At 37.6% G+C, this 13460-nt stretch overlaps 1 protein-coding gene across 1 annotated transcript in view; it reads left to right on the top strand.

Annotated features, from left to right (window-relative positions):
- The first annotated feature begins 352 nt into the window (after positions 1-352).
- Positions 353-13460, top strand: part of PPP1R13B (protein phosphatase 1 regulatory subunit 13B) — a 53060-nt gene continuing 39952 nt past the window's right edge. The window contains 3 exon segments of the mRNA XM_072427662.1: positions 353-597; positions 7622-7799; positions 8208-8225. Coding sequence (XP_072283763.1) covers positions 472-597; positions 7622-7799; positions 8208-8225 — 322 coding nt within the window. The 5' untranslated portion in view covers positions 353-471.

The raw sequence follows: 13460 nt of genomic DNA, 5'->3' as shown, positions 1-13460 counted from the left end.
TTACAATGACAGAAGACTAAATATTTGGATTCTTATTTAGGTCCAGACATGACTGGTTCGCCTCAAGCTTCATTTTTATGTTGAGCCAAAAATCTGAGATCGTTGAAGTACTCCTAACCATTCTTGTTATTTGTGGCCTTTGGATGCCAGTAAACATTACAGGTCTTTTTGTTCTGAATGACTTTCCACCCCATGTGTTGTCAATGCCAAGCAATGTACACTGCACAACACATCTCTGCTAGCACTTGTTTGCCTAATTAGGCGAACCGTAATCCACCGTATCATCAAGCTGTCATATCCATGGCCTGCTTTTTGTCCTCCATGCTCCTTATCAGTGTGCATAGCTGCAGCCAGCGCCAGATACCAGCAGTCTAAGAGGCAGAAGGATCATAGTACAAGTTCCGTTACAGGGCTGTTGCTTTTTGATTTGGAAATTTTTGTAAATGCACTTCTATACCGACTGACCTACACATGAAGAATTATTTTGCCATGATCCTGCAGAGCCTTATAAACAAACCTAAAGACAAGAGCCAGCCCTGTGAAAAATATTCTTCAAAATCTTGGAACAGAAAAAAAGAAAAGATCATCCTGAAGAAGGTAAGACCGTTGCACAGAGGACTTGAGATTGACACAGAGATCATCACAATTATCACCAAGGATCTTGGAAAGAAATGATCCTATAGATTTCTATATAATGTATTTATTTATTTGCTGCTTAGTGTACTATAAACTCCATTTTCATTTGGTTAAAGATAGGTAATTCCCATCTCAAGCACTATTGAATTTTAAAAGTTTTCGTTCTCCAAATAGTCTAGTGATGAAAATCTTTAAAACTTTTAGTACCAACTGTACACTCACCAATATTTCCTGAAAATATTTTAGATGTTTTTTTTTTTTTTTACTACCAATATTTGTGCAAAATGTTGATCAAAAATTAATGATGGAGAAAGTGTTTTTTTTTTTTTTCCATTACCCATTGTATTTTTTGTGTCAGTGTCATAGAAATCATAATAACATTGATTGTAATTCAGATCAGTTGTCAAGCAGGTGAATAATACTTTGAATTCTGGTAATTGATTGAAAGAATAGATTTGAGATGATATAATAAAAAAACATTAAGGGGAAAATCAATCAGTGTACCGTTGTGATGACAGTTGTGCCATGGTAATGGTAAAGTTTGTGATTGTTGATCTTTCACAATACGGTACAAAATAATGTATGTGTGAGACAGGACTAAAGTGTGGGTTCTTGCAAGCACAAGTATGCCTTGATATTGGAATTAGGCGGGGTTTTTTAGACAAAAGTTTACACCCATGTTCTGTGTTGCATTGTATATTTCTTCTATGTGCAGCTTTTGTAGACATTGAGTCTCATTGCAGCTTAATGTTGGTGGCAATTATTGTTAAAGGAAATTTATGCAAGAAGCTTGCAGGATTGACCCCCCTCTCCCTTCCCTAGGCCTTCTGAAAAATGCTAGTTATGTTGATCACTGGGTTTGTTTTTTAGTGTTCTGAAATGGATGATGGCTTGTCCCATACCTTTCCAATCCTTGTACATAGACAAACTACAAAAGCCATCGTTGGCATAATTACCATGTAATAAGTGCTTGAGGCCTATGTACATCAGTCATATCAGGTTTGCTTTGGGGTTGCAATTGTTGACTATTTTGACAAAGATTCATGTCTCTGGAGGGAATAGCAGTCAGGAAGATCTGAAAACCTTGTTTCGTTTTTCAAAGTCTGCAGTTGTAAATGTCTTCATGGGTCTCTCTATCTTCGGTGTTTCACCACAAAGCCCCATTTCTGTCTCTTTTGAAAGAATACAGAATCTCCTAATTTAAAAGCGTGTCTAAACTTTAAGACAAGAATATACTATCTCTTAAAGGTCCTTAAAAGTGGGGGTTGCTAAAGAAAACCACTGTAACTACCAAATCTAAGGACTGGTAAGCTACAATGTATTAAGTTTTTGTTTTTTGGGTTTAGATTAAAACATGTTTTAACATGGGTTAAAACATGTACTGAACATTGTAAAATGTAATACTGGGTATATAAGGGTAAAGGTACAAAGGGTAACAGAAGGCATTTCTCTGATGGACTGATTTATTATGTCCTGCATTGGCTAAAATGGCACCACAATAGTTTGAAAAAGCCTTGGGTTTTCATTAGCTCAAGTTTTTTTTTTTTTTAAACTGAATTTTTATTGAACATTTTCACATACAAAGACAACCAGGTTTATACAGCAAAACATCTCGTAAACACAGCATACAGGGTGATAGGTACATCCGATAATGGTACATAAAACTCTGGCGTAAGTAACAGTAAAAACAGTGGCCGTACTGTACTGGCCTATCAAACCCCATAGACTATGAAAATACGGAAACAAAAGATAAATAAACAACAGAAAACAAGTCAAAGTCAAATGAGTCAAAAAGAAAAAACGAAGCTAAGCCGGGGAATAGGAGGGAGGGGCGGGAGGAATGGGGGATACAAACAAAGGTGGATAGGAAGCACAGTGGCCTAGCTCAGGTTTTTATTATTGTAAGCCCCCAAGCATGGAAATTAAGCATCTCTATTTGTTCTGTTGACTTGACATGAAAAGAATGCGGTGAGAAATTGACAATTTTACAGTTGTCACCTTGAAAGGAGGTAAGTATAAATCATACCATGGGATCACCTGTTACAATCATTTTTCTTACCCCTGACATTAAAAAAAAAATGACTGTCCTGTTGGGGATATTCCCTCAAGAAATATATGTAACTCTGTCATTAGAGGTGTTATGTGGATTTGCAGTGTGGTTTAAGTAAAGGATTGTTGGATATTTTAACATACATCTTGTGTTTTCTTGTGTTTACATTTCCTATTGATTTGGTTAGATTTGTTTACTGCTCTTAGTTTATTTCCTGTCCCTTTTCCATATGTCACTGGAAGTTCTGCATCAGCTGTTCCTAGCTCCTATCCTGCCACTTTAATATGTTCCCAGTGTCTGTGTAACATTTGTGTTTCTGTGATCAGGAAGTGTTAATGTTTTCATCGCTTGCCACTTTGAGATGATCACTTAAAATAACAGGCACTTACAGCAATCTATTTATAACTGTATGATACTTAACATTGGGCTTCTTGACATTGTGGTTGATTAGTACATGTTCTGCAAATGTTTTTGTAGTTTGGCTTGTTTTCAAGCAGTATTCCAAAAAATTTTGACTTTTGAACGATTACTGGATAAGCTTTGATGATATTAAGTAAAACGCAAACTAGGAGACAGTACTTGGCAAACTGATAGTTAATCCAGTAATCGCTCAAAGTGTTCAAATGTAAAAAATGTGGCTAACTTTACTCAACTTGTACTAGATCTAATCCAGTGCATAAATGTGCTTCTTGCTGCTTCTTGTTTCATGATTCTTTGTGATGCAGAACATCTGTAATTCTTATGTTGTACGAATATGTGAAGTTTTTTTCCCCCCACTGGTTACAAAGAAAAAAGTCTTCGGGATTGTTTGATCCCGAAACAGATCTGAACTTGCCCTAAGTCTTGCCCATAAATATAGTTAGAGGGACTAATGGCATATAATTTAATAATAGCAAACCTAGGTGTGCACCTCTGTAGTATGGATGTGTATGCAGAGATAGGACAGAGGTATTTGCAGGGGTACTGTTAAGGCTGAGCCCTAGACTTATACATACACACTACAATATACTACATACACGTGCAATATTTAACGTTGGAAAATTAACGATTAACATCCGATCAGCAATTATTAACAATTACATTGAACAATCGTATAATGCATGATTTTGTACATGCTGTAACAATACGATCGTTCAAAAATAATCCACTAATAATGTATACACACTAGATACGATTGAAAGAAAGTCATGATTACCCCAGAAAGTGTACCCCATAAACATCCACGATCCCTGAATGACCGTACACACAATAGATAAGAAACGAGCGTCCCCAATCAGATCTGCTGGGACGGTCATTTTTTTCTAGCAACATTCATCTTTTTCGTTCTTAACTTTTTTTTGTTATCGATTATCGAGCGATCAGTCGTTCTTTGTTCGTTTCCAACGATAAGTATTGCATGTGTGTACGTAGTCTGTACCTTGAAGTTGTACAGACTTCCTTTCGGTCCCCCTGTACACTGTTAGCGTCTTAGTGTGTTAGAAGTTATGCTAAGTAGAGTAGGGACTAAATAATTTCTTGGCTGCTTGACATTTAGCATCAGCATTATCATCCCTAGCCCACCCTTTCATTCATTGGATTTTAGTTATATTCACTCATGGAGGTTCAGCATCACCTTTACCTTCCTGTTTCAGGTACCTATACTCTTCATCCTGCTGCATCCTCTCACGAGCTATGATCTGCCTGCAATCCAAGAAGAAGCACAATGACTTAGAGACTATGTCCCTGTTTCAAAAACATATTTATTATTAGCATGTTGATGAGTAGCAAGGAGAAACCAGGATATTCAAAATATAAGCAAATTAAACTTCACCAGGAAATACCTGTAAATGTGGCTAAATAATCAAAAGTAAAAGAAAAAAGTTTCTTTATTCCAGCTTTAAATTTACTTTATAAATAACTCAGTTTATTTTTGTTTCCTGGTAACAAAAATGTATCAAAAACTTCTGACACTAGTGGGGAGTGCCCTTGCTTTAGGGGATGGTTGAACCAAGCAATGCCTGCAAGGGTTGTATCACACAGATTTTTTTCTGGTTATTTTCTCTGATTTACATCTTCTATGGAGTCTGTGCTGTAGCCGGTTACAGCAGTGGTCTGTGCAGCTCTGAGCTGTTAGATCGGTAGCTTGGTTGGATAAAATCATATCGCCGATTTTTATAGCTAGCTTAAAACTCTGCATTAGTCATTCTGCTAATAACTGTAATAGCGGTGACGTAGGGCTTTTATTGGCTGCAACAATAACCCAACTGTGAGGTTCTGTAGCCGCATCAAATTGCCACAGCAAAATGTGTCATGTGATCCAGGTCTTACTGTCCACATGGAAATGCAATTATTTAGCAGCATAAAAATCACAAGCTAGATATTTGCTAATAATAGTGCCCACCCAAAGAAAATAAGGGATATCATTTTTATTTTCAGGGCCATTTTATTTCTAGCAAACACTTATAAAAATATAAGGTGTCTGTCCAACACAGGCCCTATATTGTCAATTAAGTATCTGTACATAGGTACATAGTTACATACCGGTAGTACGATTTTCTAGTAACCAAGGAGAACACATAGGTGGTATTGTGTTGCTGATCCAATAATAGACTGTGAGCAGTGAACCTGGAAAAGTTACGGCCTAGTCCGGTTGCTATAGCAACAGATGAATTTAGCTGTAGGAATATGGCTCCATGGCTATGGTTCCCAGCACAAGTACGTAGGTAAAAATTCAGACTTTATTGTAGTAAATGGGTACACTTGTCCTGGCTCAGAAACACAAAGCTTTGAAGCCAGAGACAGTCTGACAAGCACATTGGAAGGAGGGCAATGGTGGCAGACATTTGTCTCCATACTCCATTGGCCACCTATGTATTTCTCCAGTAATCCTTTGTCGATTGGGTGCATGGCCTACTTACAGTTACTTACCAGCTAGGTGGACTTTCCTATTTTCTGTTTTCCCCCGGAACAGATCCATCATGTTTTTACCCCTTTACTTTAAGGCGTTATTGAGTTAAACTGGGCTGTGTGTCATGAGCGCAGGCTGGCTAACAAAGTCAAATGTTTGTGAAGCCATCGTTTTGTGACGCATGAGAAGACATATCAACTCGGGTGACCTAGTTCTGGAGTCAGACAAGCTATGTCTGGTGTACAGCTTCAGTACATGGAGACAAAACTGCTGCAAAATGTTTTAAAGATGAAGCGGCTGAATAAAGTAGAACTCGAGGCAAAAAGCCAAATATGTAGTCTGTATTTAGCATTCTTACCTGCTAGAAGATCTGTAGTTTTCTGAAGTTATTCTTGTAAATCACACATATAGCCAGACAATAGACCCCAGCATTTACTATATATACTTTGCAGAACCAACCTGATCTTGGACCGCCCTGCATTATAGTGCAAGGACCCACTTTCAGTTTGGTAATTGCACATTGAATGTATATCTGTGCACTGATGAGGTTATCTTTTGCCTTCCCCATGATTTCCTCCCATCAGCAATTGTATCAACAATATTGTTCAAAGCAGATGATTATTATTGACTCCCTTTATTCTGGGTTGAAGGAAGTTACTGTAAACAGATTTGTATAATAATAGTTTCTTTTGCTTGGTTATAGTTGTTTTAACCAAAATCAAATATTGTCTTTTATTATCGTCCTATACTTCAGTATTAAAACACTATCCGGCTTTTTAATTGGATAGTAATTTGCTTTCTTTATTAACTTGTGACTAGCAGCAATGAATTGCATATTTAATTGTGACCTGTAAATGCAGCATGTGCATAATGCACTGTCACGTGGGAAACGTGTGATGTAGACATTAACATACCATACAGCATGACACATTACATAGAATAATAACCCCTCCCGTTATTCCTGATTCATTTTCCAAAACACATAGGAAAAATAGAGTAAGAAAGAATAATGATATGTTCTATCTTTAAAAAAAATGTGCTACTCTTTTTCTTTCTTTTTGTACTGACTGCTTCCCACTTGGGGTCTCACCATTGGTGAACATAAGGAATCCAAAATGTCATGGTTGTTGCTGCAACAGAATGTGAACAGGCTCCTCCAATGAGGGTAGCTATTCTAGGTCAGGGGATTTCTTATTTTCTTATTATATCTCTGTAATGAAATATAAAGACCACTGACAGGCAAAAAAGTTATGCAGATTTTCCAAGTGGACCTGAACTCGGAAAGTGAAAAACTGCTGTGTTTTAGGATACTCTTCTGAAAATGTACTTTTTCTTTGGACAGTACAGTTACTTGTATGTGAAAGATCCTTGATGTTCGGTTGTTGACAGCCATTATAGCTGTTTATCTGTGTGTGATATTGGGACCCTACTGTCTGACTGCTAGTCTTGTGATTTTGGTGGTGTCACCACTGTGCTTCTCTGACCTGATAAAACAAAGCCCGGCTACTACCACTTGCGCATAGACACAGTACAGAACAAGGCTTGGTATCTCATTGATTGCAAAAGATCCACTGCAAGGAAACCACATTCAATTCCCGTGTCTAGTTAGTTAATAATATCCAACCTGATATATGAGATGATGGCCACGAAGTACGACTGTTTCATTGAATGACTCCTATTGTGTGTATGAGCAGACATAGCTCTTGGTTAATGAATGTCAGTTTGTGCGATAAATTTGGTCACCTTTTTACATTTACAAGGCAGTTTGCATCTAGTCTCTTCTCCACTTTTAATATTTTACTTGGTTGTTTGGTGTGAAAGATCCTGCTGTAATTTCAAGGCATTATTGACTATTTTCTTCCTTTTCCTGTCCTGGTGTGTATATGTGTGTGACACACACACAGACACACACAAACACCAAGTTTTTCTGTAGCTGATAAACTTCTTTCACTGATATATCGTATATGAACATTTTTTTTTTCCTTCAGTCGTTAAGTCTTCTTTATAAATATATGTAATTTAACAATTGTTTGTATTTTCTATTGCAGACAATATTAACAGTGTTTCTAAGCAACAATGAACAAATATTAACAGAAGTCCCAATAACTCCAGAGACAACATGCCGAGATGTGGTGGAGTTTTGCAAGGAACCAGGGGAAGGGCCGTGTCACCTGGCGGAAGTTTGGCGTGGCAATGGTGAGCATATATATATATTTTACCTTATTTGTGGCATCCTTATAAAGATTTCCTAACAACACTCTTACAACTGCTGCAACATTTATTTATTTTACTGAGAAAGCCAGCTTGAGTCAGGCAAGGATGAATTAAGGAGCAGTGCTTCTTTATTCTGTGATTTAAAATTTGTGGTGACAGAATCTCTTGAAATCCTTATTAGTGTCTTTTGTATCTGAGGGTAGGGTAACTTTATTTTACATATGAGGATAATTGGTTCCTTGCATAGAGATACAGAAACTCTCATGCAGATAATAATGCAGAATGTGACTGGCACATAGGAGGTGATAACACATTGTATGCTTGCTGTGAAGCGCCGCCAATGATTCTTGGTAAACACGAGCGGACAATTTACATAATGCCTAAATAAACAACATTCTGTTTCCTCTTTTTATATTACAGCAGCCTTTTCAGCTTTCGGTGAGTGGTGCGTGTTGAATCACTCCATATAATCAGCTAAACATGCTTACACACAGGCGTAAGCATTCGGTCTGCTTTTCAGTGCATATGAGTAGTGGATTCTAGACAAAGATGATCATTCTTGTCCTGTAAAGCAGCAAACCTTTTTGGACACCATTACAACTAAATGAGATTGATAAACATCCCATTGGTAAACCCATGAAAGCATAACTAACTAAGCTATTAGCAGGGGATGGCGTTGTGGTCATCTATGACTGTAATATTGGAAGCCTCTTTTTGACTAGCAGAATCCTTGCCCCTGTCCATCAGAAGTTTACCTCCTTTCATACTTTCCATAACCTTGGGTAGACAGGCGGTGGCATTACTATTGCTTAAAACTACCAGTGTAGGTTGTATCTGGCCACAATGGCCAGATCTTTTACTGGAAAACCTAGGTTTGTGCATAGGTACAGTTATCCTTAAAGCCAAAATGGCATTTGTGAGTGCTGATGTCAGACTAAAAGACCTGGCTTCAAATCCACATCTATAATCTTCGAGGTCAGTGATCTGTGCAGAGTTCCTTCACACCAAATTCAATAAAATGTCTTAATGGACCTAGCTTTGTGCACATGGGAGAAGTCATACCAAAGGGAAATATATGAATTGTTCCCTTTTACTGGAAATGCCTTGACTCTATATTTAAAACTAAAACTATAATTTGGATGTTTCTTACTGTTGGGCAGGTGTGATGGTCAGGTGTCTTCACACTTTTTTACCATATAGGGGGTGTGATAGCTTTCTTAGGAGAATAAAATTGTCCTCATTCTATGATGCAAGAGACGTTAAATTTTAGAGTTTGATTAGCACTGTTTAGTGGAGATGGGACTTGGGAGACATAGCTGCTAGGCTTCATAATATTCATCTGCCATTGTGAAGGAGAGTAGGGAGAAGGGTGAATTAATCGTATTAAGGAAAAACGGCAAGTAAGCTAATTTACCGGTAGGTTTTGACTGTTAAAGGAAATTAGAATACCCAAAAGAAACCCACACAAACTTAATGCCCACTGTGTTTCCAAGGGATTTGAATCCAGCCTTTGAGCTGATACCCACCATGCACAAACTGTTTTGCTTCATCAGTTAAATTTCCTTTTTTTTTTAAATAACATTTTCAGTGAATACCAATGTTTCCTTTTATAATTGCTGCTCCAGTGCATTTGAAATAAGGGACAGTTTATTTAACGGAATGGGAAGGGCTCCGCACCATGCGGCCGACGTCCCATCTCTCGGGGCACTTTATGCTTTTTAAAGTTTGTTAGCGCTGGAGGCCTCAGCTTCCAGATGTTTGATGCTGAGCTGTATTAGTGCACACATCGGTTGTGAACACAACAAACCAGCTTCCTGACAGAACCACTAAATAAAACCATGAACCGAATGGGTTTGACTCATACAGTTTTGTCTAGCTTGTTCAATTCTGTGCCAGTGACTCATTCCGTAATGTTTTTTGAACCTTAATAAATAACGTTTGAGGCTCTGTTGCCCATCTTGCCCAGACAGCTGTTAATGTTTGCGATAATCAAGTGCAATCAAGGTCACCCAAGACCTTTTCTTTCCATGGAGCTTTTCAATTTTATTTTAAAGTAGAAGTTTAGGAAAATTAAAAGGCATCAATTTATTCTCAAATTTTTAATGTAGATACTTCAGTTACATGATTTGATCTTGATAACTGCCTCTTGTAGTTCTCTGCACAGCAGTGCTTGCACTGAGAAGGAAGGGCTAGCTGTAGGAACAAATTAAGCGTATTCTGCTTTTCTGTTTAGTTTAACAATAGGAATATTCTTGCAGAATTGCAGAGCATGGAAGTTGATATTTTCTTGCATGAGGTTCTCCCCTGCTGGATCTCTAGAACATCAGATAAGGTGTTCTGCAGTCTAGCAGAAAAACAAAATGGACAGAGCAGACAACACTGCAGCTTTGTTGGCTTGCCACAGGAATTCAGAACTTCAATGGATTTTTGCTGGGTCAATGGCTATTTACTTATTTTTTTGACACATGTACAATTTTTTTAAAAACACTTTTTAAAATGTACACCAATTGCAAAGATTTCTTCTGTTCAGACGCATGCTAACTCCTACTTGCTTTAAGTGGTCATCTTTCCTCTGTTTTTAAACATTAGCTGTTTTGTTCTGTTACATGAAGCAGGTAACTAAGTATTATCTGGATCTTCGCACCTGCCTTCCTGTCCTCCTCAAAGATATTCCCACCACTATGTACCAGCAGATAAAAGCCTTTCTTCTTCTTTCTCCTTTTATGATGGTTACAATCTGCCTCTGTGTGTCTTCCTCACCACATTATCTCATACTTGTGTATAAGGAATGGAATGTCTTCAAAGAAATACTTGTCAATGTAGGTAATGTCTCTAGAAAAAAAACTTAAAGGGCCACTCAGTCCTAATCGCAGCTTTGCAACATTTTTGATATTTATATAATAAAGCTTTAACAAAATGGCAAATCAAGTATTGTTATCTTGGAGGTAGATTGCTCTCTGTACAATAGGTTTTCGCTTTTGCTTGATTAGGGTTAATGTGTATTAAGTATCCCATGCTGGCTTGTACTGCTTCTTAGTATGGAGGAGAGGTTCTAATCAAGAACTGGTGCCCCAGTGGTGATGCCTGCTATATGCTGCATGCTTAATCAGCAAACACTGATTTTGGTGAGATCGCTCACACACTATTTTGACCCTAAAGCTGCGTACACACCTGCAATTTTTCTCGTTGGAAAGGATCTTTCACGATCCTTTCCAACGAGAAAAGACTGCACGATGCATGAACGATGCTGTACATACAGCACCGTTCATGCTCTATGGAGAGGGGAGGGGGAGAGCGACGCCTGAAGTTAGGATATTTATTTTGCCATTTGGCTTTGCTATTGTTTGTAGAAAGCTGCACTCTTAGTATTCCAATTTATTGCAGGTTAACAATAAAAACTAAACAAAGGAATGATAAACACTTTTACCTTCATTATGTTCTACATTGTAGTAATGGAAAATATATCTGCTGACATTATGGTATATTTTATATTTGCAATGAATCTGGCTGTCCAGAGTCTGAGGTTCTATGGGATAACTTTTTTTGGGCATGGGTTCAATCAAACAGTTTCTATTTTAATATTTTTTTTGAAGAATGTTTTTGCTCTACCTACACTCTTATATCGATCACACCCTGACCGTGCTTCGGGCTCAGATCTACGTTCTAGTGAAGGTTTGACATTTAAAGTAATTGGATGTATATTCAATAGATTTTTATATTGGTGGTTGTGGACAAAGTTTTTGCCTGTGGAGTACATAACGAATTGTATAACCAGCATTATGTTCAATTCTACTATTGCATTTTATTTTTAGGGCTAGCATCTAATATAAACAAAATACAAGAATGGTGGCTCCCTGAAGTGCATCTGTTGTATTACCTCTACTATCGAAGGAATTAATTTGTGTTTTGCTGAAGAAACTACTTTTCTCTGTTCCCTTGTTACACGGCCAGATTTCTCTGCTTTGGTCACATGGTCTCGGAGTAATGCATTCAGAAAAGACCACATGAGTAATGATTTGGCCAATTGGTCATCTTGCTGGCATTGGGGGTACCTGGGAGCAGCTGTTTATGCATTAGTGGTATTTTAGCATGAATAACCTTTTGTATTTTGAAGTGGACCTTTATGCTAATCACTTACATACACATCACAAAACATAAGCAGTACAGGCTGTGGTTTTCTTCCACTTAAGCTAAAAATGGACAATAACATAGAAAGCTGTATTGTCATACCATGAAATAGATTTGTTTAAATCATAAAATTGGCTGCATAGACTTATAAAACCTCTGGCAGGCTTAAAGATTCCCATAAATACAATAAATAATGCCTGCAATCCGCTTTCTACTAAACAGGGCTCAGCCCATGTCCCGGTAGAGGCCCACAAGTTCTCTCCATTTCACTCTAATGAACTTGGTCAGAGATTAAAATGTTTTCAAACTTAAGCTCCAAATACCTCTATTATTTTCCATGCAGCCTCTACATTTCTCTTTGCATAGTTGCTAAGTGCCTCTAATATTCGACACTTCATTTCAGGTGACCTTTTCATCAACACCATTTGTTTAATTGCCGTAAATGTGATTTACTTATGTTAGGGTAAAAAAATCCCCTCCGAGTCATCAATGTTCATTACAAGGATTTTAACATTCCTATTCCTTTCTAAAGAAATTATTTTTTTCACTATGGCCTTTCCTGGCAGATTTCTGAATGGGAGGGTCAGCCTTTATTATAAGCATCTAAGCTGATTTCAATGTTCTAATGAGAAAAACTGCAATGTCTGCATTCCTTTAGTAGGCAAACCTCGGGGAGTACCTAATCAAAATGAAGTTCTTAATGCCAAGTTGGTACACATTTGCTCACTCTTGGTACCCAACATTTGCTTTTGAACCCAACTCCACAGCCTTGCTTGTTAGTGCGGATTTCTAGTAAAATAAATGGTCTAATCAGAAAAGCAGAAATGGCGATTTATTATTCTTTTATCAGTTTTATATATTGTTATTCTTTGTAGTAAGAAAAAGTGTTTTACTATAAGCCTAGTACACCCAAAGCAATGCTCTGGGTTCCCATTGAACATCAATGAGCTAAACCCCCTGTGGCTTCTTGCAACAGGTCTGAATCTCACGATGGGAATTTCCTCCCCGGGGATCCAAACTCCACCTTCTCCTATCTTTGGCTTCAGGATAAGCAAGAGTGTTGGTTTCCTGTATTCTATTTCTGTGGAAAATGCTGTACAGTTATTGGTTGTACTACAAAAGCAAATTCTTCCAGATGGTGTTTTATCAAAATAGTCTGTTATGGAAATGTGAGACTTACCTATGATACTACATTGTTGAATTAGACGCACACAGGAGGTTTCTGTTTAAATGGATTGTGCAATTGTTTTGTGCACACTTTCTTTTTAATAGTAAACATAGTGGCCGGGTAAATATTCTGTAAGGAACTGTTATGCGATGTTCAAAAAATGGTAATGTTTACAGAGACCAGTAGCTTAAACTGAAATTTGAATACATGGCTGAATAAGTCATTAGAATAGTGACTCGGATCTAATTGGCTGGCTTAGTCCAAAGTCTAAATCCTATGTAGCTTTTGTGAAATGACAAGTTTGTGCGTATCCGGGATGTAAAACAATACTCGTCTTGGAATTAGTAGGAGGTACTAATTACTTGTGGTGGTTGGGC

Source organism: Pyxicephalus adspersus, chromosome 12 (assembly GCF_032062135.1).
Source record: "Pyxicephalus adspersus chromosome 12, UCB_Pads_2.0, whole genome shotgun sequence".
Taxonomy (NCBI): domain Eukaryota; kingdom Metazoa; phylum Chordata; class Amphibia; order Anura; family Pyxicephalidae; genus Pyxicephalus; species Pyxicephalus adspersus.
This window is presented reverse-complemented; position numbering and strand designations above follow the sequence as displayed.